Genomic DNA, 24217 nt, shown 5'->3' with positions numbered 1-24217 from the left:
AAATAATAACATATTGAATTCATGAATCATGGAGACGTATTAGTAAAAACGTCATGTATGAAGGTTTAATTTAATTGTCGGCAAAACGAATAAATCCATCGATGAAATTCCATAACCAAATCTGCGTTTCTGGACTGGTTTGAGAAGGGATCAACAATATAGTAGCCGATCAATTTGAATCTATTGTATAAATTATGATCGAATGGTGAAAGTAAAACAAGTGTTAGATTCCAATTCAGACGACAGAATGAGAATTACTCCGTTCTTTGTTCACAAACTTCATCAGGCTGAATATTCAACAACTTTATCACAACAATTTGTGAAAGACGTAATAAAAGAGAAATGAGAAAAGCACTTTAAGTTTACATCATTCAGTCTCTTCAAATTCCAGTATATGTGGCCTGAATAGAATTTCAAATTCATGTATGTTTTCCTCTAAGGTTATACTGTCGTAAAACAGAGAACTGTAGTGCCGATTCTTGTTTCATCTACAGTCCTTGCAAATTCTTAAACAGAATCTATCTGAACTTCTCGTTACATATGCACAAAAAACACAGATTTATAACACAAAAGTCTTACGTTCTGTTCTTGTTGTGCGGTAGGATATTTTTTCTTTTTGTTTTTTTAAGGGACAAACTGAGACTTGGAGTTCAAGAAAAGAAAGCGAAAAGGTGATAGCAACAGGTGGGGAAAAGTCAAAAAACAGAGTGTACAGTCTTCAACCACAGAAAAAAAAATTACATCATGAAAGATACTGAAACATCTGGTTTAAAAAAAAATGAAAAGGATTGAAGCAAGGGAACAAAACATCATCGTACCGTACAGATTAAGGCGATTCCTTTTAATTTCAGAGGACTCTGGTTTGATGAAGCGAGGCTGTTAATGCTTAAAATGGAAACTGGTAGATGGAAAGTGACGAGTCTGTTGATGCCAAAACGAAGAGACAAGTCTTGTGGAAGACAATGGTTCGTTTTCCTTTTTCCTAATAACTCGAAACAATCAAAAGGGCGCGAAGCGGTTTGGCCATAAAAATTTACATCTTTTCCAACAATTAGAATAGACTATAAATTGTATTTTAAAAAAAGAATAGAACTATAATTAGAATTAAAAAAATCTCATTATATTAAATAATATAGAGTAACGAAATATTGAAATTGACATTTGCACGCAAGATATATGAGAGCATTAACATACACAAGAACAAAGTTCTGAGTTTCAATCCTTGTTCCTTCTAAAAAAGAAAATCGTTATTATTTCTGATTTTGAATTTCAATGTAGTAATTGAATAAATTAATGTAATGCTTAAAATGATAGTTTTAATGTGATAATATATCAATTGGCGCAGATCATATGAGGATAAATTTTATGAATATTAAATTTACAGCAACACAAATTATTTGTAAGAATCTGTTTTCTCATAGATTAAGAAAGAGAAAACTATTTAATCTAGTGTCATTAAATATTCACGTATAGTTATTTGCTTGCTTATAAATGAAATTATTAGTGTTTATATCGTGATTTCAGTGGAATAAATGCACTTTAATTCTATGAAGTAAATAAAAAAGGGTAAAGGCATTTTCAGATAAATAATTTATGTTGCTGTTCATGTTAAAGTGAATTTTGATTTCCGTGAATTTTTCCCTTATTTTCTCTGCCCCAACTAAAATTTTACCTCATAAAAATATGTACCAGTACAGACAATAGAAAAAGATAAAAATATATCTTTTGAGATAAAATGGAAGCTATGCTTAGAAAAATTCTAGCAAGAAGTGTCAAAAGGTTTGTTTGACACTTGATAGAGACATTCCAAACTGAGGATTCTCCGAGAAAAATTGTGACACGACTCCATTAATGACCAAATAAGGCTAAAATTTAATCCAAGGCTTCACTTTAGTTTTGACTCTTTAAGCATTCACTAATAGAATTGTCAAAGCACACCGGAAGCTCAGTAATTATAATAAACAGAAGACATGATATATAAGATGAACACAATACAGACGCTTCAAATTGTTCTCCTGGAGCTCTTATACGTGATAAACGTACTAAACAAAACACCAGGAGCCCAAAACCAGTAATCCTAAAAGAACTGAAGGAAAATCCAGAAAGCCTAAAATAAATCGGACAATCATGGCCCTGCATGTACTACTGTACAAAAGTCATAACAATGGAGCAGATAAACCAGAGCCAGATCTGAGAAGCGAATGATCCCTTCAAAGTTTTAATGTCAAATCTGGGGTGGACTTCTCTATGTCTACTGGTGGATTCATATCCCTAAAACTCAAACCAGAACTTTCAGTCAGCAGAAAATTCTGATGATCATCACCGATGCCTGCAATCTGACGGAAACTACCAGGCCAGACAAGTCCAGGTTCATTATCCTCCAAGAACATTGGCTGACCAAAATATCCTATCTCAAATCTTGCATTGCTTTTCATCTCTTGAACCTTCATTGTTGGTGGAAAGCAATAGTGCTGTGAGGAGTGCGCTTTTATTCCCAATGATCTGGAAGAACCATTAAGAGGGAGAGACGCGAGACTTGCATACCTCTCAGAGAAAAGACCCATCCTCATGGCATGCTTTGCCAATGATCTTTCTCTCTTGTGTGCATTTTGGTGGCCCCCAAGAGCCTGCGAACTGAAGAACTTGCGTTGACAGTAATTGCATGAGAAAACTCTGGCAATGGTCGCTTCTGTAGTTTGAGAGGCAGGTTCATTGCTACTCTCACTGGTGCTTGAGAACGAGAGTCGTACGGAATCTCTTGAACCTGCTATCTCCTTATTATTTAAATTCAGAGTCAGGTCAAGTGATATGGGATTTGCATTTCCATCAATAATCTCTGTTGGAATTCCTGGGGTGGAAGAGTTGGACAGGTTTTGATCAATACAAGGACCCGCAATAGTTTCTTGAGTGGATATATTGGAAGCAACCTGGCTGCTGACTTCAAATTCACTTTCTGCGGAGGCCTCCACCTCAAGATCAAAGTTTTCTTTCATGACTTGGCTGTGCTTAAGTTGTAGCCCAGTTTTCAGCTATTAACCATCAAAACCAGATCCCTTTCAGGGTTGCAGCAAAAGAATTATTCTGGCCTGCTCCTGCAATGAAATGCCTTACAGTTCATACTTATAGCATAGCGGAAAACAATCTGATATCAGGAATAATTTTATGGTCTTCAAATCTGCTAGGAGAGGCAGCAGAATAGATGAACTCTATTGAAACTGCAGAAGATTACCAGATATAAAGCAAGGTGAAAAAACAAGCAATTCATGGATGCACTTCTTTTTCTGTTTTTCCTATACCAAGCTCGAGGAGGACGAAGAATTGTTGAATTCATGAATCATGGTAGATCTACTAATAAAATGCCATGGAGGAAGATTGATTTAACTATTTGCAACACATAATCCATCTATTAAGTCCCACAGAATATTTTGTCTTTTCAAGACCCGTTTAAGAACAGATCGGCAAAAAGTATTCCACCATTTTGAATCTGTTCTAATGTATGATCAAAGGTCGAAAGTGAAACTAGAGCTGGATGCCAGTTCAATTAGAGAATCTAATAGTGCTCTCTGTAAGGAACAGCTCCTGACTAAATCTTGACCCATATGCATTGTATCTGGCCTACTCTGGCGCGAATATGTGAAAAACTGGTAGCAAGAGGGCGAGCCCTGAACTATAAATATATAACAATTAGCGTGTGCACATTACAATATGACTTTTATTATTTTGACCAAACATTACAATATGACTTGACTAAGAAACAGAGAGCTAACTTCCAATTTGAACTCAAACTCCGCGATCCGTCAGTTTGCAAGTTCAGGGAAAAATTGAGGGAGAAGAGAAGAAAGAGTGATCATGAAAGCGCACAAAATAGAGAAGAAAACAGCAACAATAATAAGGTGCAATTATACCGATATATTATAAAACAGAGAAATGCATGCGGATAAATGTTAGTCCTTGCAGATTCTAGGAATTCTATCTGGATTTGTCATATTATATATGAACAGATGTACAAGAGTCTTACAAGGGATATTCAGAGGCTTTAGAACGCTTGGCCAAAGAAACAGAGTGGAGTCGTGCGGAAATAAGGCAAAACTGTTAGAATCCACAAACCATTTCGTCAATCCAGTGATTCTCAAATATATAGAAGGCAGGAAAAGCTAAAACAATAAAATATTTATCATAGGATGACAGTGAAGAAAAGAGTATTACTTAATACATACCCTCTCTCAAGTCTCAAGATCAAGTGGAACTAGCTTGCTCCTTGAAATCACCTAAAAAGTGCTTTGGAATTGGAGACATCTACTTCTAGCGTTGCTTTTCTTCGTATGGCTGATTAGTAGTAGAAGACAAAACAGGTTTGTGGCTTTCTATGTTTCTGAAACACTAATAGAGGGTAAGGTGAGATCAAAAGAGATTTTTTTTTTTCAAAAATAAAAAATCACCGAAAAGGAATAATAATAAAAGTGTGAATGAGGAGAAAGAGTGAGAGAGAGAAGAGAGAGAGAGAGACAGAGATGATGGGCATTGATGTTTAATTATGGAAAAGCTAAGGTAAGAAGTGAGTGTGGGAAAGGTTGGGGGGACAATGGTGGGACGTCAAAGAAGTCAGAGAAAAAGGAGGAAAAAAATGCTATCTTAGAATTTAACAAAAGATAAGGTTATGTGCCTCTTTCTGGTAGAAACAACCGCTTCCCCCACCTGCAAAGTCCAAACAACAACTAGTTCAGAAGCATATGATTGTACATAACATGAGAAAGAATAGAACCAAAAGCAAGCAAAAGGTGTTAGCCATTATTACCTACAAAGATTCTCCAACCTCTCTCTCAACCCCACCTTACAAGTGTTTCAGATAACTCCACCATGCATGGGGTCGGCTTCGCCTTTCATAACTTCATATTTCAGATATTGTTTCGTCCATCGTCCAGCACAACCACTCTCTTCACCTTACTCAGACCAAAACATAAATTATTCATATTCATAGAGTCCATACAATGCTACCCCCTACAACATCATTTGTTTCTCCTATTTTTAACAACCCCACTCACCATAAATAATACAGCACATGTCCTTCCCAACAAACCCATTTTTTTTCATAGCATTATTGCCATTCCTGTGTTTTCCTTTTCTTTTTAATCTTTATATCCCTTCCAATTTTTTCTTCTCTAGTTATATGTTTCTTGTCTTTAGGTTTAAGATGCTATTTTAGTGAGATGAGACAACAGTGGGAGCAAGTCATCATTAAAACATTAAAGCAAAGCATGTTTTAAGCAGCTAATCATCAAATATATAGCGCCTATGCTCTAATCGTTATTACCAGATTTGGTGAATCTTGTTTCAATTATTTCGCATGATAAAAACAAGTCTCCATCATAGCAACAATTTCACCAATTACCCTATTCAAAGGGTTTCTCTGAGGAATATCCTCAAACACCTTGCCTGCCAAGATAGAGTTTAAACGTGTCAGTTTTCTTTAGGCCAGAAGGATAACTACCAAGCGTCAGTTTACCAATCGAGTAACGAGAGTGAGGACAGGAAGCACCATATCCATATGGCTTCCGGTCTCCATCTTCAAATTGACTTTTTCTTCGTAGAAAATAACGCGATGGTCCATTATTCGACGCACGAAGATATAGAAGCATCGTTGCCCTAAAAACCAAATATTTGTTCATTTATTCTAGCCTCGAGAGTTATCATCAATTGCTTGGTTATCACGAAGTCCCTGAGGCTAAGGTATCCAATACCCAAAACAATCATAATTCTTTATCCTTTCAAAATCAAGAAAGCCATTGTAAGTTTGTAATGGCTTATTATCCTATCTATAATGAAGATTAAGAGCGCGTTTAGAACAGCTTATAAGTAGTTTATAAAAAGTTTTTCAATAGTAATTTACGGAATACGAAACAAGTACGTGAGAGGAGTTTTTATCTCAGTTTACATGAAATGAATTTATGAAAAATTTTCACTACTCTGCCAAACGAGGTCTAAAAAGGCCATACTACAAGCAAAATAGATTTTCTTTTTTTCTTTTTGGGCCAGACAAATAAATTAGATAATCAAATATTCGCCTATCAACTGGGAGTTAAAATAAATTTTTCGTCCTTTATACTGAGAGCAAGGAGCAATGTTCTTTTCACACTATAACCTGTACGGACTCTGTGGAATGCTCTCACATGACATGCAATAAAACAGGACAAGCCATTATTTTATCCATTGTTTATGAATCAAAATCTGGACTGGACGAATAAATCTTCGGCAAAATGATTTTTTTTGGGACGAATCAAGGATAACTTACTTTAAGGCTCCACTCCTCGCAGAATCACCAGAAAAAAATTGTGGACGACAATTATTGATCCATTAGAGACATTATTTTAATGGACTCACAATGCGCTAAATTAGATAATTTCATGGATAGAATGATATATCCCTCTGAAACTAAATGACAGAAACTTCAGAGTTCAGATACTGAGAGAACTTCTGCAGAATTATATAATATCCACATGTGGTGTCAGGAATCAAGATTATGCTTCTCCAGCGTAATCCTTATTCCTTAAAGTACTCACATTTCATTGGCCTTTGAATAAGATAAACGCTAGTACTCAAATCAAAAGAGAACCAGAACTTTAAAAGAGAGAGGTACTACTTTGTGTAATGGGGCTGACGAGGCGGGGCTTATAAAGAAGTAAAGAAGCATGTATGATATCTTACAAAAATTGCTTTTTGAGGGTGCGTGTATAAAATTAAGCGAAAGTAAAACACAGAAAATGGTAATATAATGGAGGAGTCAGGAGGTTAAGGCGCATGTTGAAATGGGATTAGTGTTTCTAACACCAAAAGAAGACAGCGAAAAGCAGGAGAAGGTGGTAATATTATCTCAAACAAAGCAAATTTGGCAAATAGACTGGGGACATACCTATGAATTAGCCCGTGAAGGTCTAAGCAGATATGTCCAAAAGCAGATTAGTAGTGGATTTCTAAAAGACATCACACAAGTGTGGTTCCACAGACAACACTAAAGAAACAAGTGAAACCTGCACCTATCATCGTACCCACTATACTGTCCCATGAAAGAAATGAAGAAATCAAAGCAATGGCATTGGCATGGAGCCAGCTTTTTCTTCTTCTTCTTTTTTACTGTTTTTTTAAGCTTTAACAGAAGGATGAGTTTCGTGTGGCTGTGGGGTTGAGGGAGAAACAGAGGGCACGTGAAGGAGTGTCACGGCAGTGAGAGACAGGTTGATGTTTCCGCCGCTTAGAGCAGTTGGGAGTTCCCAAGAAGCCTTTCCTCATCTCCACAATGGTCCCCCCCACTAATCCCAGGTTTCAGATCTCTTATATTTTAATTATCTGCATTAAACATATGCGTCTAATCCTTTGTCCGCTTCTATATCGTACTCAATGCACATGTGTTTATATATATAGAAAACCTCACCAAGACCCAGTTATGTTAGAATTAGGAGCATCAGAAGTATTAATGGTTATGTTGGTGATCAACGTTTAACAGCAGAAAGTATACTTCAGCAGCCGAGGTTCTTTAGCACTGATGTCAAAATTCAGCTTGTAGTTTAATAAGCATTACAGCAACCTTTTCCCCATTTTTGAGCGAAAATTGAACTAATTAAATTATAAGCCCAAACTCTGAAATGATCTCATCTTTGTCCCAAGTCACCTGAATGGAAGGCCCACTACGTAAGCTGAAGGCCCATGTAGAGCACAGAGAGCCTAAGTTGACCCCTTTATCAATGAGGTTACATCAATTCCAATCGTGACCCTTGGAAATAGAATGAAGTTGTTTGCTCCGACGAACAACGGATCAGATGGACTTGTATGGTTTTGATTATAAAAAGACGAGTAATAATAACATCGATGTCAAGAGATTAGGCTAGTTCAGTAAGATGAAACTTTCTGGCTCTGTAATGATATATACATGACAGAATCGGCTTGAAGAAGTCAGGCAAATTTGTTTCATCAGGCCAGCCAAGATTAACTGTAACCTACCTTACCCAACTTACCCAACGGCTCGATTCATACAAGTGGCTCTAGTGATATATGTGTCTCACTTATTTAAATTTGTTGGACGCACCTTTCAAAGATGGTAACCATCAAGTTCTAGACTTTATCTGTTGCTTTGAAGATGCACATGCTTTTGTAATCTGTATGTGTTACCTGACAATTCTTATATAGAGAATTGTCAAACTTGAGCTTCGTATCTTTCCACTATGTTTAAAACACCCTTATTCCATTCATTCTGAGCTCTAAAACAGCCTTTTATGTATTGGTTATGGAGGAGTTTTGCAGAAGAAAACAGAGCACGAAGGGAATCTCAGCAGAGAATCAATTATCGAAACAACTTCTCGTCAGATTTAAGTCTTCCCACTTGTGGTGGTTTTTAAGACTAATCGTGATAGAGTTTTGGAGGAACTTGAAATTATAGAAATCAAAGTGAAAGTGACGTGTAATTGGGGATAAAGAAGGAGTCAACAAGATTACTTGGTGCTGCTGCTTTCTTCTCTCGGGAAGGCGGCAGGGTGGCCAAAAGCACAAGTTTGGCCAAAAGAACGTCGCCGTTTTCCAATTGGCTGCCTGCGATGTATCCACCCCCATAACCTCCATCTTTTCCACATTTTCTAATTATTTGTTTTTATTTTTTTCAAAAGAAAGTAGAAACGTACTATATGCCTTTTCTCTTTTCTTTCTAACAAAACATTTGCCGCACCCACCAAGCATTTGTTCTTTTGGTATAATTCAATATATTCTCACATTACTTTGGGCTTAAAACTAATTTGTATTGGAATAAAAGCGTTAAAGTTAAAACTTTTTCAACAAATACGTTTTCTTTTTTTTTTGATGAAACATCAGGATATCCACCGGCGGACTCAGTGACTAATCCCTTCGCTGGCTTGTAGACACCTCGATGGGTGGGACAGCTGGTCCGAGATTTTAAAGCTTTTCCATACCCAAGGCAATGATCAAACCCTCGACACTTGGTTAAGGGAGGATGAGCCCCCACCGCTCAACCACACCCCCGGGTTAACAAATACGTTTTCTAAAATTTGAACTTGTGTTATTATTCTTGCAAGTGACACTGCTTACCAACTGAATCAACAACTTATTAGTAGCCCCTAAGCACTTGTTTTAATTAGCAGTTGTATCAAATTAATTAGAAGTCTCAAATTCAGTTTCTAAAAACTTTAAATATTTTGTTGTAGAGTTTTGTCCTCCTTTTATTTCTTCTTTAACTTAATTCAAACTAGTCTTTTTTTTATTTTTTGCCATCCTTAATTCAAATTAGTCTGGATCCCTAGTTACTTCTCAAATTAATCCCAGATAGGCCTGAGATACCCAACACTCAATACAAAGAAAATAAATAAATAAATAAGGAAAAAAAAAAAGGAATATTGGGCGTCCGCCATGCCGTGTGCATGTAACCGTCATTGCTCGTCATTTTGCATCTTCGTCACCATGTTCTCGAATCTCACTTATGCTTTTGGATTTTCGAATTCACCTTTGATAGTGTGGCCACGATTCACTTCTCGTATACGACTTTTACTCCTTGATATAAGAATTAAAATAACTAAATCAGTTAAAATAATTAGTTAAAATAATTCTTTATAATAAATAAATATTATCTTTTTTAAAATATTCTTATTAATTATATGTATTAGAATGAAAATCTTTTAATATGTGTAATTATTATAGGGACTACTTTAAGAAAAACTAAAAAATATAAGAGACAAGATAAATTAAAATTTTATGTTTACAACCAAATTGAATCTCTAACTAGTTTTATGTTTAGGATCGAGGATAATATTTTGGAGTAACAGAAAAACGATAGAAATCAAAGTCCAACCACCCTCTCTTCTCCTATCCAAACTTTCTCACAGAGGTGTTTTTATTTATTTTGTAAGCGCAGGTATATTTCTTAAGAAACTAATTTCTTCTTTTGATAAGATGCTTTTGGTATGTTGTTGTTATGAATATTACTAGGCTCAACCCAAGATATTGCTGAACAAACGTAAACGGCAAGTAGTTTGCACTACTAACCACAGTTCAATCGTCGTTTTGCCTCGCAAAGTCAAAGGAAGACCAATTTTTCCCCACGAAAATGGTGGAATTGTTGTTACTTGATTTATTATATATATATATAAAAAAAAAATTTCCCCACTTTCTTGACTTGTTAGTGAGTTTTTCCTTCATTCTAACAAGTAACATATAAGGCAAAGCAGGCAAAGCAGGCCCAATTGGGTAGAAGTGCTCTCAACTTTTTTTTTTTTTCCTTTTTGGTTACCAGTTCGCAGTGAGTAAATAAAATAATATTCCCTATGTCTCAGATGGTTCATGTTGTATTTTGTAGTAATATACATATTTCAATATTAAATAAAAGTTATCCAGGTCGAAAACGCATAAGAGCATGGGTTTCATGGTATTTTATCCCATAATTACAAAAAAAAAAAAAATGTGTCGTGTAGTAATATTAAAAGATGTAGGGACGATTTTTAAGCCCATCATTTAAGTTATGGTCAAGTAGTGTGTAGAAAAATGTGAAATAATTATTATAATACTAAAGTAGCTGGCCAAGTCGAATATTCAAAGATCATGTGTGCTGAAGTTGAATAGTGTTAAATCTAATAGTAGTGGTGGTCGAAGACCATATTTAATTTCAATCGGGAACGGGGTTGATGAACTGCAAATTAAATAAATAAATATGGATAAGTCTCGTTGGAATTGAGGTGTTAGATGGTGACTTATCTGTTGTTCACCGAAATATTTCTTCAACCACATTATTTTAAAAATCAATTCTGTACAGACTGGCGGTTAAAAAAAAATTATGTAGAGACTGCCTATAGAATAACCATTTCATTATTTTCATTAATATACTTCTATAATTAACATATCCTTTTATATTTTAGTTAACAGAAAGTTTTATTAATTAGAAGGTCATAATAAATTTTATGGTATTGGAGCATATTCATATAAAATATAGGAGAGGTGCACCGAAATGAAAATAAGTTTAATTAAAGTTGCATATAAATACACTGTGATGTCATCTAAACATAGCGGTTAGCGGTGCCATTGGAACGTCTTGTTATTGACCTAGCATATTCTATTCAAGACAATCTTATTTATAGTATTGTTATGCACCAAATATGAGTATCCTCAGTAAGAATTCAAAACCTGGTTTGATTTAGATGAAAACTAAAAAGAAAACAAAAAAAAATAAGAATAAAATTTAAATATGAATTGTTGTACTGCAAGATACTAGCTCCTCTATTGAGAATGAAAGTGATGAAAGGCTCACAAAAAACATTAAACATGATCGTGTGAGGTTTCAATTAGTTTTTTAAAAATTATTTTATGAAATTCAAAATAAGTATGTGAAAAGAGTTTAATTTTGACTTATGTGAAAATATTTTTTAAAATACTTTTACAAACATCCCAAAGAATAATATATAAAATGTTCTGCCATAACTCCATTTTTTGTGCCCGCTCCATAACTCCAACAAACAATATTACTCTTTATAAAAAGTAGAATTTTATTCAAATAAATATTCTCAAAATATAAATAAGAGAGCAGCATACCATGTTTTACTGGGATCTGTCTTTTAGGGGCGAAGACAACGACGTTAACGGAGAATCCACGGAATATTCGAGAGGGGGTTTTAGCTTAGTAAGTGTACCTGCCGAAACCAAACGAGGCCCAAAGTAGGTCCAAAATCGGAAGCAGGTCAGCACACCGACCAGCCGAGTCAGTCCAAGTAAGCAGCACGCCCTTCATGTTCAACAAAATCATCCAGCCGTCAAACTAGTCAGTTCTTCCCAATCACATCCCTAAATCATAGTAATAAGCAGTACTCTAGTAATCTCCTTTTCTTCGTCCACAAACCTCGTGTGTCAATTATGTCCAACCTCTCCCTCCACATCTTGCACTTTTCAACGGTCAACCTTCCCCTATTCAACCTTCTCCCTCCCGCTCGCTTTGACCATCATCTTCCCCGCCCCTTCCTCTTACTCTCTTCTTCTATATATAAAACCACAGCAAGTGGGTTTCCCTCACATCTTTCTACCTATCTAATCTCCCAAACCAAAAACAAACAGATTTCTTCTGCTTCTACTCAGAGATAAATACGCTATAAAAATGGTTTTGTCGTGGTCCAGAAAACGAGTTTTTCGCCGTGCCCGCAAAGGAAACGCCGCCACCGGAGACTTGGACGTCGATGTCGAGGTTGTTGTTCCCACCCACTTCCGGTGTCCGATTACCCTGGACTTGATGAGAGATCCGGTGACCTTATCCACCGGAATCACCTATGACAGGGACAGCATCGAGAAGTGGGTCGAGTCTGGAAACCGGACGTGCCCCGTCACCAATCAGCCTTTGATTAGCTTCGACATGATTCCTAACCACGCCATACGTAGGATGATCCAAGACTGGTGCGTCGAGCATCGTTCCCACGGTATCGAGAGAATCCCCACGCCGAGAATCCCGGTCACGCAGTACGAGGTTTCCGAGATCTGTACCAAAATAATGTCGGCAACTCAACGCGGAGACGACAGCAAGTGCCAGCAGTTGGTGGATAAGATCAAGATCTGGGGCCGAGAAAGCGAGAGGAACAAGAAGTGTATCGTTCAAAACGGGGCTGCCACTGCATTAGCCAACGCCTTCAGTTCTTTTTCAAACGCTTCGATTGAGAAAAACGTAGGCCTTTTAAAGGATATTCTGGGGATCTTAACATGGGTTCTTCCAAAGGGGCAAGAGGGTTATGCTCAAATTCAAACTCAGTCATTGCTGAGTTCTGAAGCGTCTTTACGTTGCATGGTTTGGTTCCTTAACAGCAAAGACCTCTCGTCAAGGCAAAACGCAGCTTTAGTTCTGAAGCAAGTACCTATAGAGCCATTGGCAAAAACTGAAGGTGCGATCGAAGCCTTAGTCAAGATGATCAAGGAGCCCGTAGGTCCTCCTGCAACAAAAGCAAGCCTCAAAGCAATTTTCCAGATGGTTTCCTCATCAAATGAGAAAGAGAGAATCATCAAAAGATGTGCGGAACTAGGCCTAGTTACGTTGTTGCTCGAAGCACTTGTGGACGGAGGTAGAGGGATATGTGAAAAGGCTTTGGGAGTTTTGGATTGTATATGTGATTACGACGAAGGGAAGGCAGTGGCAAAGGCCAATATGTTAACCTTGCCTCTTGTAGTGAAGAAGATATTGAGGGTTTCAGGGTTGGCTTCTGATTTTGGAGTGTCAATTCTTTGGAAACTTTGTGACAAGATGGATGAAGATACGTTGAAGGAGGCAATTCAAGTGGGTGCGTTTCAGAAGGTTCTGGTTTTGTTGCAGGTTGGGTGTGAAGAGAGGACGAAGGGAAAAGCCACTGATTTGTTGAAGTTGCTGAATGCTTACAAGAACACAGTGGAGTGTGTTGATTCGTCATTGGATTTGAAGCACCTTAAGAAGCCCTTTTGATCTACCCCATTCATCCTCACTTAGCTTTGTTTAGTTTTCTGTATAGATTCATCAGAGAAACACTGTACAAATTTGCGACACACATAGATATTCAAAGAATCATTCCATTAAAGTTTTGGAAATCAATTTTGGAAGTTTGGGAATTTTGAGATATACATGATCTGGTGCTACAATTTTGCTTCCTTTTTAACGCTTCATCGTGTTTTTAATTAATTTCCATATGATAAATAGAAAGATCAGATTTGAATTGAATGATCATAATCAAATTCATTGTCGTCGTTTGGTAATCTTGATAACAACGATGATTTATTATCCACACCCTTGCCTTCAGAATTTGGAACAACGTTTGGTGTTTAAGTGTTTTAATTAATAGTTTCTTTCTTTAATTAGTTTCTCAACGTTATGATCTCGACAAAGACCTATTTCGACTTTCGAGGGTGTTTTTAGTGATATGCTTAAGCTATATTTGAAACTTTGACGAAAGAGTCTTAGAGATAAGCTTGAGGAGAGACACATAAGTTTTTGTTATTAGCTGTTTCCCACAAAATATTCTAACTGCTCCTCCACATGATAAATGATTGCAAGAATTTATGTCAATTTCTCTTATCATTCGATCGAGCCAGTCCACTTTGGTGGCTTCATAAATCACGATAGTCTTAAATCAGTGTAGGAAAATAGTCGTTGAAATTATGGATTGTCATGTCAAATTAAAACTAACGTTTCTGACTCAAATGATGAAGATGCTTCATCGTTAAGAGTTATAAACAGAGGTAACTCTTGAGAGTAGTTAATGATATCAGATTTCACGCTCGGATTGCCTCAGGGAACAGATGCACGCGACAAAGCAATTTTATTAAAATACAGAATAATAGTCATTTTATTAAAATTGTTAGTTTAAAACGTTAACCAGATCTTATGAAATCACAAAATCTAAATTACTAAATTAAATACAAACAGTTTTTGAAATAGAATAACAAGTTGCCGGTCGAAGTAACACATAAATAGTCCCCCTCGTACTCATCATATTCATAAAATGAATTAATATCGGGCTTATTAAAATTTTAACATTGTGAAAAAGTTTTCAGGTTTTCCAGCAACCTATTAGTTGCATATATACAATTTTAAAAAATTAATTATGCTCATAATCCTAATTCTCATTATTAATTCCGTATAAGTCGTAATGAGCAGCCAATGAATGAGAAGGAAAATAATTCTAACTGCTGAAACAATCTCTGAAGAGTCTGAACAGATATTGAAAAAGTAAACAGAATATAATACCATAACACGTTGACTCAATATTCCATATCTCAAGTCTTTAGTTCCACACACAACCAGTACATTTTGAGGTGGAAACAACTCAGATTGAGGAAACACCGAACATGTATTTTATTGAAATTGAAAATATATATATAAAGCAGTATATAGACATTATATGACAATACGTTGAAACATTTCACAGTGATTACAGTACTCACGAATTTAAAATGAAAATTGAAGAGTAACAAAAAAAATTTTGAAAAATAATGACAAAACGACAACATCAAAACAGAAAACGACAAACAAACCCAAGCAAGACAAACCCCAATGGGCACAGATCCCAAGCTCGTCTTCCTTCAAGGGAAATAGTGATTGTGCCAAAACGCATTGGACTGACCCACGTCCCCAAACGGCAGCGTTTCATCGGCGCCACCATTCATCATGTCCATATACCACTGCTGCTTCGGCATGGCGTCTCCGCCGGCCACCTCCATCCCATCCACGTGCTCCACCTTCGCCTTATCTCGGCTCCTCGCTGCCGCATCAGCAGCCGCAATGGCCGCCACGTCGGTCGCCCTCTGACTCTGAGCCCTCTTGTCCAGCGTCTCGATTCTCCGATTCACGTCCTTCAGATTCTGCTCGACCAGCCACGCCAAATCGTTGAGATCGATCATCGTCATATTATGCAGGACTTTCCCTGCGCTGAGATACTGATACATGATCTGAGTCATCTCCTTCTCCCTGTTGTCCTTCCTCTGCTTCTTCAACTGCTCCTTCGCCTTCAGAATCCTCTGCTTCAGAAACCCTTCCTGGTTCACCATCTTCTTGCTTTGCTCCAGCTCCGGCATCCTCCTGAACTTAGAAAGCACGCGCTGGACCCCAAACGGCGACGGCCAAACCTCCGGCTGAGAATCGTACGGACTGTAGACTATCGCACAGGCCTCGATTCCGCAGAGAGTGGTGAGTTCGTCGATCTTCTTGATCAGACCCTTCTTTCTTTTCTTGTATGTGGCTTTTCTAGCAGAATCGTTCGCTATGAAAGCAAGCTTCACCTTCTTTCTAGTCATGGCAGTGTGTGACTAGAAAAGCTAAATGAAGAGAAATATGGAAACAGAAAAAAGTTTCTGTTGTGTGCAATTCTTACCCCAAACAGTGTATGGTATTTATAGTCCAACCTGGTGTGGTGGAAATTAATATTAAAGTAATTCATTCATGGTATTAATTAGGCAGTAATTACTATTTTAGATACTTTGTACATTGTAACCCACATGCGACATGATTAAGTCCTACACGTTACAATTTTTTGAAAGTACGTGTAAATTTCTTTTTTAAAAAAATGGACTATAAATAAAGCATGCATGTTAACATGTGTAGGAAAATGGATGGAGAATATAGAGAATCTGGGAATTTGATACGCGAGATATGCAGCATGAATGATGAGTTAATGAGAATGGTGGTAGGTTTCATTCACGAAAATTACTAGTTGGATATGTAATTGTGTGTGTAAAGATAGTTTTGACACGACAACTGTACATCGATAATTCCCCGACAACCTGTAAATCTTATCGTAAGCTTGTATTACAGGCATATTTTAAAGTATTTTAGTGTTTTTCTTGGAATTAGCCATGAGAAGGTGATTTTATATTGTACTACCTCCTGTACTTAATAAAAATTTGTTTGATTTTTATTTTAATCATAAATATAAGATCATAATCTATTTTGTTTCTCATATTTTTTTTTCAGGGTAGTCCTTGTAATAATGGTAGTTCTAACTAATACACTTGATTAGCGAGGATATTTTAGAAAAGATAATACTCATTTATTACGAATAACTAACCAAACTAATTTTTTTTAACCTACTCAAATTAGTTAACAAGTTTTTATATTAAGTACCGAAGATAATACCTTATAAATATGAGACCAGTTTTATTTTATAAAACATAAAAGCATTTTAAGTCGATATATATAAACAGCATTAGAATGTCATACTCATCTTTTTGCACTTTGCAGTGTTAATAATGGTCGATAGCGTATATATATGCAGTCAAATTCAGGAACATGTAAATCGTGAATACGAGTGCATAATTTATTTTGGTCAATAAATATGAGAATCTTATTAAATGGGAAATCCTTTACTAACGAATATTGCAAAATATGTAAAAGAAGGAAATGTAATTAATTAATAAGATTCTTTTTGTAAGGATTAACATGATGCCATCATTCAGTAACGGCGGATATTTTCATTTACGAGTAAAACTAAAATTATAATTATTTTTTTATGATATAAAAACAGTAGTAATTGTTTAAAAAATAAACTATTCACGAAAATACTAACATAATTGGTTATTATTTGATTTATGGAACAACAAAATAAGGAGATATTTTTTAAAGTTGTATATATCATTAGATTTTGCATCACATACAATAAAATGTTTATATTTTTGTAAAAAAATTTATATAATACATTATTGGAATTTTGAACAATAAATAATCGAAGCTTTTTAAAGGCCGTAAAATCTTTAGTCCCACCAGAGATCTTGGGAATCATCAATGGCATACATATCTGCTGTGAGAGAGGCTTTAAGAAAGCCATTAGTTTGTTAATTTATAGTTGCAGTTGTGACCATCTATTTATGGATACAATTGACGATGCTAGAATGTTACTCCTCCGATCCTTAATATAAAACCCATTTAACTAATTTAATTAGATTAAGGAAGTTAGGTAAGTTAGTTAATTATAAGAAATGTGACACGTTTTTCCTAAAACACCATAATCATCTTTCTTAATACCTCCTCTCCCTTTTGTACTTGATTATGGTTGAGGAAGTATCTATAGGGGTAATTTAGAGAAAATTGATAAATATAAGAAATGGATCTTATATTTAGAACAAAAACTAACTCAATAATTGGGTCCTATATTAAGAACTGGAAGAGAATTCTTAAGGATTGGCAAGTTGATTTTCACTATATTTTTTAAGGGAAAACAACTCTGTTGCTGACCATTTAATTAGGGCAGCTCACATCTTATAGGGGAACTTTGTATCTTTGATTCACCATCTTTTATACAACAGGCGGTTGCTAATGAGAGAGCTTAGATAGGCCTTCTTTTTTGCTTTCTTTTTTGTTCTGGTTTTGACCCTCTGTTGTGATTTTCACTACGTTTATACAGTATCCAGTTTGCAGTTAAAAAAAGAGCGTAAAATCTGAAATTAGTTAAATTGTAGGTCCTAGACCCATCGAATTTAAAATAATAATAAAAGACATTGAATTGAAAGAATAAATAAGTAAAAAGATTGTACTGATGATTTTTTTTGTTAATTTTTATGCAGTTATTCTTAAGATATATTTATTGGTTTTTGAAAGCTGTATTGAATTTTAATTAATTATTGTTTTTCCATCAAGAGTTTTAATCAATAACATCGAGTTGAGTTAGACAAAGTTTTGGCCCAAAAACAAAAAGGGTAGAAGAAGAGCTGACTTCAGAGTACTGTATTTTCTTTTTTGGGCTAAGCACGTGTATTAATATTATTGGACACTAAATATGTATACTTCTTCTGATAGAAATTTGAATCTTAATTCATGAGGAACAAGCTTTTTTGGTAGACCTAAACCCTTTAGTTGCATTAGTTAAATTAATGAGAAATTTTTCTTGTTACAAATTAATGAGAAATTGAGAACAAGTATAGAAATCTTCATTTATTATGGGCTCGAATGGGCCGGCACTTGGGGACCAAGAGGCCCAAGATAGACATATTCCTATGTATTTTATTTTAAAAATTCACAAATTATTGGATATTGGAATTAAAACTTTCATAATTAAAAAAATTAAAAAAAATTTCAAAATTGAACCATTATTATCAAATAATTTTTAATTTTTAAGAACTTTTTGCTCAAAATTTTTAAAATTATAATTTTTTTAAAAAGTAAGTACTACCTCCAAAATTTTAATATATTTTACTTTTTAAATTTATAATTTTTTTCAAACTATTCATATTAATTGGATATATAAAAATTTTTCATGAAAAATAATTTCAATGTAAATTATTTTATTTTAGTTGTTTATCTTATACATTTTAAATATACCTAGCATATATTTGCTGAGGTTTGAGTATTTTATTTCAGAGAAATAAACATGAATTACGTCAACTTTGGACTCATCTGCCGAAAACCCTCCATCATCTGTCGTCCTCTCTTCTCTCTCTGCTCTCCTTCTTCCTCCTCCTCCTGAAAAGTTTCCCTCCCGCCTTCTTCTTCTGCAGAGCATTAGTGAGTAGCTACACCTACACCTACCGAGCTTGATAAAGTTCCATTCTTTGCCCTTCATCTTCACCCATTTTACCTTTGACTGAGCATATCGTCTTTCTTTAATTCGTCAAATTTCGCCCCTAATGCCTTTGTGCATTGCTCCTCTCCTTCTTCCTCTTAGCAGACAACAATGGAGGCTTCTGTTTCCGCCATTGACGCAACTGGTACCAATAAAAGTGATAAAGGCCAAAATGGCGTTTTGCCAAGGCACACCTACGTTTGAGCCTGGGTGAGTAAATGCCAGGTAGTGTGAACTCATAGAGCTGACATATTTGCTTAATTGCTCATAGCAAAGTCATGAATGATAATAATGTATGAAATGTTGATGATGGATAACAAGACTCCAGGATTGTAATTGATGGTATAATAGTTAGCATTTGTTGGGATTTGGTATTCTCCTTTCAAACGAAATGTTTCTCGTGCAAACGCCTTAATGTTCACTAACGTCTCTCATTGATATTCGTCTGAATAATCCCGAAATTCAGGTTACTTTGAATAAAAAATGAACTCAATGCGTTGGCCTTTTCTGCCATGGTCTAACTTTGCTGATAAAATCAATATAAATCACAAGATGCTTTTTGCCAATTTTCATTTATGGCTCATGAATGATGAAGTTTCACTCTTGTATTCTCTGATTTATAAAAATATATAATTCATAGAATGGCACACTCCGTAGTTTATACAATCTCTCCAAGGAAGGGTAATATTTTTGGTCTAAAGATGAAACTGAATTCTGCTAGCGACAAATTCCTTTTGAGCAATGAAGCAGATTAGTCTCATTGATCTGTGAACACCTGTCCTGCATATTTACTGGAAAATGTGAAAAGTGGATTAGCTTAGGCGCCTTGATTTCATCAATAGAGCCTCTATTCACCGGACACCTCAGTCAGTCATTCCTCAGTTACAAAATGAACTGGCTATAGGAAAGCAAGAATTGTATCTCAAATTACTTTCTAGGATTGCCTCTCTTTTCCTTCTCTTCTATGCCCTTTCTTGCATAATCAAATTTGTCAAATTGGATCTGGAGTTCTCCTCAAGTATCCTCTGTCTTTAAGATTGTAAATTAATTTTCCATTTGAAATTGCAAGATGAAAAAGATGAGTGCTTCTTCCTCTAAAAAGGAGGACAAGGTAAAGTGATTGGTTGCCTCTGTGTTCCTGGTGTCAATTTAAGCAGTATAAAGCAAATATGTCTTTACCTTCTGCATCTTTTAGTTATAATCTTCAACATTTTCCTTTTCCCAATTTTCTATATAGAGGGTTAGAAGAATAGATTCTTTATTTGAGTGGGATTAGATCCCTTAACCCTCCAGGTAAATGGGTTGTTACAAAGTTGTTTCTTCTCATTAAAAACTTATGGAGGAAAAACTCTTTCTGGGCTTGGAAAATCATCATTGAAGTAAAATAATGTCAAAATTTTCTTTAACATGCTGCCAAATTGATTAATAGTCTACCAGAATCTGATTCTTAGTTGTCTATCCTATAAAATCGAGATTCATCTGAAAAAGGAAGGGAAGTAAAAATGATGTTGGATGCAACAAAACTGTATGACTTTTCAGAAGCAGATAGAAAATTCATACGTTTGTTCCACACGTAAATATTTCCTACTATCGAAAAAGTCTTTAGTCCTTTTGTTGTTTCGAAATTGGTTAAATCCGTTAAATACAACCATTTTTTTCTCTACTGCTGATTTGTCGCGTTTCAACGAACTTTCTCGAGTGACGAAAAAAAGAATTATTGAAATTAGTCGCTTTCAATTAAATACTTCTTGGCCATATGTGATGTTGAATTTGATTTTCAACTTCCAATGATCTCTATGCTCTTTCTCTCATCTCTATTGATTTCCTTGTATAATGTTTATTTTATCATGATTATTGACATCATACTGTAACAAATAATCCTATGGACTTACCATATGTTAAACATCTCATCATATTGCTCTTTAGAGCGGCATGCATATCTTCTCACTCTGATTTTGTTTAAGGCTCTGTTTGGATAGCACCCCAAACCATGGTTTGGGGACTCAAACCATGGTTTGGGGAAAATGCTACCCAAACAGTCTCTCCAAAAACCAAAACCATGGTTTTGGGTCAAAACCATGGTTTTGACTCCAAAACCATGGTTTTGGAAAAAGCAAAATTTTTTTGCTTTTGGAGAAAAAAGGGAGAGTGTGAGGGCCTATATGATATGTATCTTGTTATTTTTTTTATAAACATATTTTTTTATAAATATATTTAATCTTATATTTATAAATATATATAGACATTAATTATTTATTAATTATATTATCTTATGTATTATTAATTATGTTGGTAAAAAACATATTATTAACAATTTTATTTCTTCAAATTAAAATATATCATAAAATCTATTTTTTTGTAATTATCATATTAACTTATGTCTTTTTTTTAGTAATTTGTATATATAAAAAGTGCTTCTGATAACAACTATCCAAACACTCTCACTTCTCAGAATCACTTTTTTACAAAATCTATTCTTCACAGAATCTATTTTTTCCAGAATCTATTCTCCAGAATCACTTTTCCAAACCACGGTTTGGTTTCATCCAAACACACCCTAAATCCTGGAGCTGGAACACGAGATTGAACTAACTAATTTCCCAAACTGCTTTATGAATGTTCCAGCTTATCTAATTATACTTGTTCTCCCCTGCAGATAGTATCTGGTGGCTTTGGCATTTAATGACATTCAAACATATACAGAAACGGAACCAACTTTAATAGCTCAAACAAGCAAATATATACAGAGGTTTATTAAGGGAAACAAATTATATAAATGAAACGAGTGATGGAAATTGATTGTATCAATTGTGTTAGGCCTTCAATTCAGAATAGGTTGCCTTTATTAGTTGTTGGTCCTAAGGGATCTCAATGTTGACAGGAGACAAAGTAAAGTTGTACATAATGATTTGAAATGTAAATTTAGTACTTTCTGAGCACAAGACCCCAGCCTTTGAGCAGGACTTTGATTTCTAGGAGGAAAATGGAAATAGAAAGAACCTGGATTAACCCAAAAAAAAAAGAAAAAGAAAAATAATGATGAGATAGACATTAGTGTCTTTCTATAACTTCCACTGTAAATTGACATGGTTCCATGTGCAGGTTGAACAAGTGGCCCAACGTAGAGTCAACAAGCCCAGGTGGCTCGGGCCTATTCTGAAAAAAACCTTCTTTGATTCTTGTGCAGCTCATCCTATGTACAAGAATGAACTTAACAAATACTGTATGACCTGCAACAAATCTGCTTGCCAATATTGTGTGTCTTTTGGTATTCATCGATGCCACAAAATGCTTAGCATTTATAAACATGTTTACAAATATGTTGTTGCCATGGCTGCTGTTGAAAAGCATATTGACTGTTCACAGATTCAGGTAATACATCCTACTTGCCTTGAGTATTCTAGCTAAACTTTACAAGTATTGATCCAATTCTTGTGTAGTAGACTTGATTTATCTCAAGTGAGTATTGTTATTTGTCAATAAAAGCTTACTCTTCATGTCATTTGACCTTAGTGTGATGGTGTGAAAGATAGTAGTGAGCAATTAGCATTCACTATGATGGTGGCATGTAAATTTAAAACAAATATAATACGGATCTGATACTTTGCTAATAGTATTACAGAGCTTCAAGTAAATATTCTTTCCTGGCGGTCCTTCCCAGCATTATTTTCTCATCGTGCTGTTCTCTTACAGTCTTACTTTCCATATGAGCGGAAAAACCGGGTCAGTTGGTGACAATTAGTAAAAGAGAATCCCATCAGTCAATACTCTGAACTGCATTATTTTCTGGCAATAAGTACAACCTAGTTTTTAGCTCTTGAGCGGTGTCAGGCATGTATGTCTATACCACACTTGGGACCAGTTTGTTTAAGATTTAAAAAGTGATTTTAGTCAGGCAGAACATGAGAAAATTGTTGTGAGCACGAGGAAGTTGTTGGTAGAACTTAATGTAAACACGAGAGGTGCGTTGGAAAAGGCTTATTTCGATAAGCTATTTAAAATAGCTTATCGAAAAAGGATAAAAATAGATTTTTTTTTTCCCAACAAAATCTTTATGATTAGCTTAATGTTCTTTCTACAACCCAAGTGTTAAGCTTAACTAAATCACCTTTTGTTTTTTTAATTTTGAACAAACTGGCTCTTAATCCCTTGCTTCTTTTGGTTATGTTTCAAAGGCGAATTACTGATTTAAACAGAGAAGTGAGTCTTAACGTGTTCAATTGCTCTGTTTTTAATATTGATACCTTTTCCTGATGGCAGACCTACAAATGCAACAAACGATTGGTTATTGCTCTGAATCCTCTTCCACATGGCGGTTTGGCAACAGATACTGGGCTATTATGTGAGATCTGTGGTAGGAGGGTGACTCACCCTCATCTGTATCGTTACTGCTCCATTTCATGCAAGGTGCGACAAGGCCTTGACAATCACTTGCAAATTTACCCCTTCTCTTCACCCCCTCGGTCATTATTTTGAACTTTATCACTAGCATACTTGTTATTATCTCTTAATCTAAACTTTCAGGTTCAAGCTGTTTTAAGGAAGCCCAATGAATCACTCCCTCCCTTCATTACCATCCAGCGTCCTTCTAAGGGAAAGAAAGAGAAAGCCTCTGAGCCCCAGAAGCCTATAAACAAAAGAAAGGGAACACCCCGTAGGGCTCCCTTCTTCTAAAAGCCTCAACCCTCAAGTTGATGATGATTTATATATATTGTTATATAATGTAGACAGGATTGGAAGTAATTACACCATCAAGTTTATGTCATCAGGACAATTGATCTGTTTAGTCTTGTTTAACTTAATTTGTGTGCTGAGTATGGTGATGATCTCTGCATAGCTGCATAACTAGCTCTGTTTTCTCATGGTGATTAGACGGTTCTTGCAACAAACATTTTGTGAATTGACCATGTGATTGTTTGAGACTGAGATGATCTGAAAGTCTTCGACTTTCAGCAATTGTAGTGGAAAATCTGTCGAGAAGAAATCAACGAATTTAAATTTGTTTTCTATTGCGGTATCCAGAGCGTGTGGTCCGAAGACCTCGCAGGCTTCACAAGATTGTTTGATAATCCCAGATCAAGACACAAGTACAAGATCAGATAAAAGGAGCCTCTATCATGAAAATTTATATAATGCTCGGATATTCTTTATTATTCATCCAGCCGTAGCATTTAACAGGCTAA

At 35.4% G+C, this 24217-nt stretch overlaps 4 protein-coding genes across 6 annotated transcripts; 2 read left to right on the top strand and 2 right to left on the bottom strand.

Annotated features, from left to right (window-relative positions):
- Positions 1-1940: 1940 nt before the first annotated feature.
- LOC114726327 (zinc finger protein 4-like) lies at positions 1941-4441 on the bottom strand. Of its 3 annotated transcripts, none has more exons than XM_028912903.1 (3): positions 4218-4441; positions 4019-4089; positions 1941-3092 (listed from the first exon to the last, which is right to left on the bottom strand). In XM_028912903.1, the coding sequence occupies exon 3, from the start codon at positions 2991-2993 to the stop codon at positions 2211-2213; it is 783 nt and encodes a 260-aa protein (XP_028768736.1). In that variant the 5' UTR covers positions 2994-3092; positions 4019-4089; positions 4218-4441; the 3' UTR covers positions 1941-2210. The 3 variants fall into 3 exon arrangements, with proteins under 3 accessions (XP_028768736.1, XP_028768737.1, XP_028768738.1); XM_028912904.1 differs by having other exon boundaries at positions 1941-3086; XM_028912905.1 differs by lacking the exons at positions 4019-4089; positions 4218-4441 and adding an exon at positions 3230-3393.
- Positions 4442-12075: 7634 nt separating this feature from the next.
- On the top strand, positions 12076-13545 carry LOC114726329 (U-box domain-containing protein 21-like). The gene has a single exon (XM_028912907.1). The coding sequence runs from the start codon at positions 12131-12133 to the stop codon at positions 13451-13453; it is 1323 nt and encodes a 440-aa protein (XP_028768740.1). The 5' UTR covers positions 12076-12130; the 3' UTR covers positions 13454-13545.
- A 1519-nt stretch (positions 13546-15064) lies between these two features.
- On the bottom strand, positions 15065-15777 carry LOC114726323 (agamous-like MADS-box protein AGL80). Its single transcript, XM_028912899.1, has one exon. It carries the CDS (start codon positions 15775-15777, stop codon positions 15067-15069), a length of 711 nt encoding a protein of 236 aa, XP_028768732.1. The 3' UTR covers positions 15065-15066.
- A 6355-nt stretch (positions 15778-22132) lies between these two features.
- LOC114726328 (uncharacterized) lies at positions 22133-23922 on the top strand. The gene is made up of 3 exons (XM_028912906.1): positions 22133-22406; positions 23295-23441; positions 23559-23922. Exons 1-3 carry the CDS (start codon positions 22230-22232, stop codon positions 23706-23708), a joined length of 474 nt encoding a protein of 157 aa, XP_028768739.1. The 5' UTR covers positions 22133-22229; the 3' UTR covers positions 23709-23922.
- Positions 23923-24217: the final 295 nt, after the last annotated feature.

Source organism: Neltuma alba, unplaced genomic scaffold (assembly GCF_004799145.2).
Source record: "Neltuma alba isolate B1F8T4 unplaced genomic scaffold, ASM479914v2 tig00012373_pilon, whole genome shotgun sequence".
Taxonomy (NCBI): Eukaryota; Viridiplantae; Streptophyta; class Magnoliopsida; order Fabales; family Fabaceae; genus Neltuma; species Neltuma alba.
Note: the sequence above shows the minus strand (reverse complement) of the source record. Positions and strands in the feature narration are given on the sequence as shown.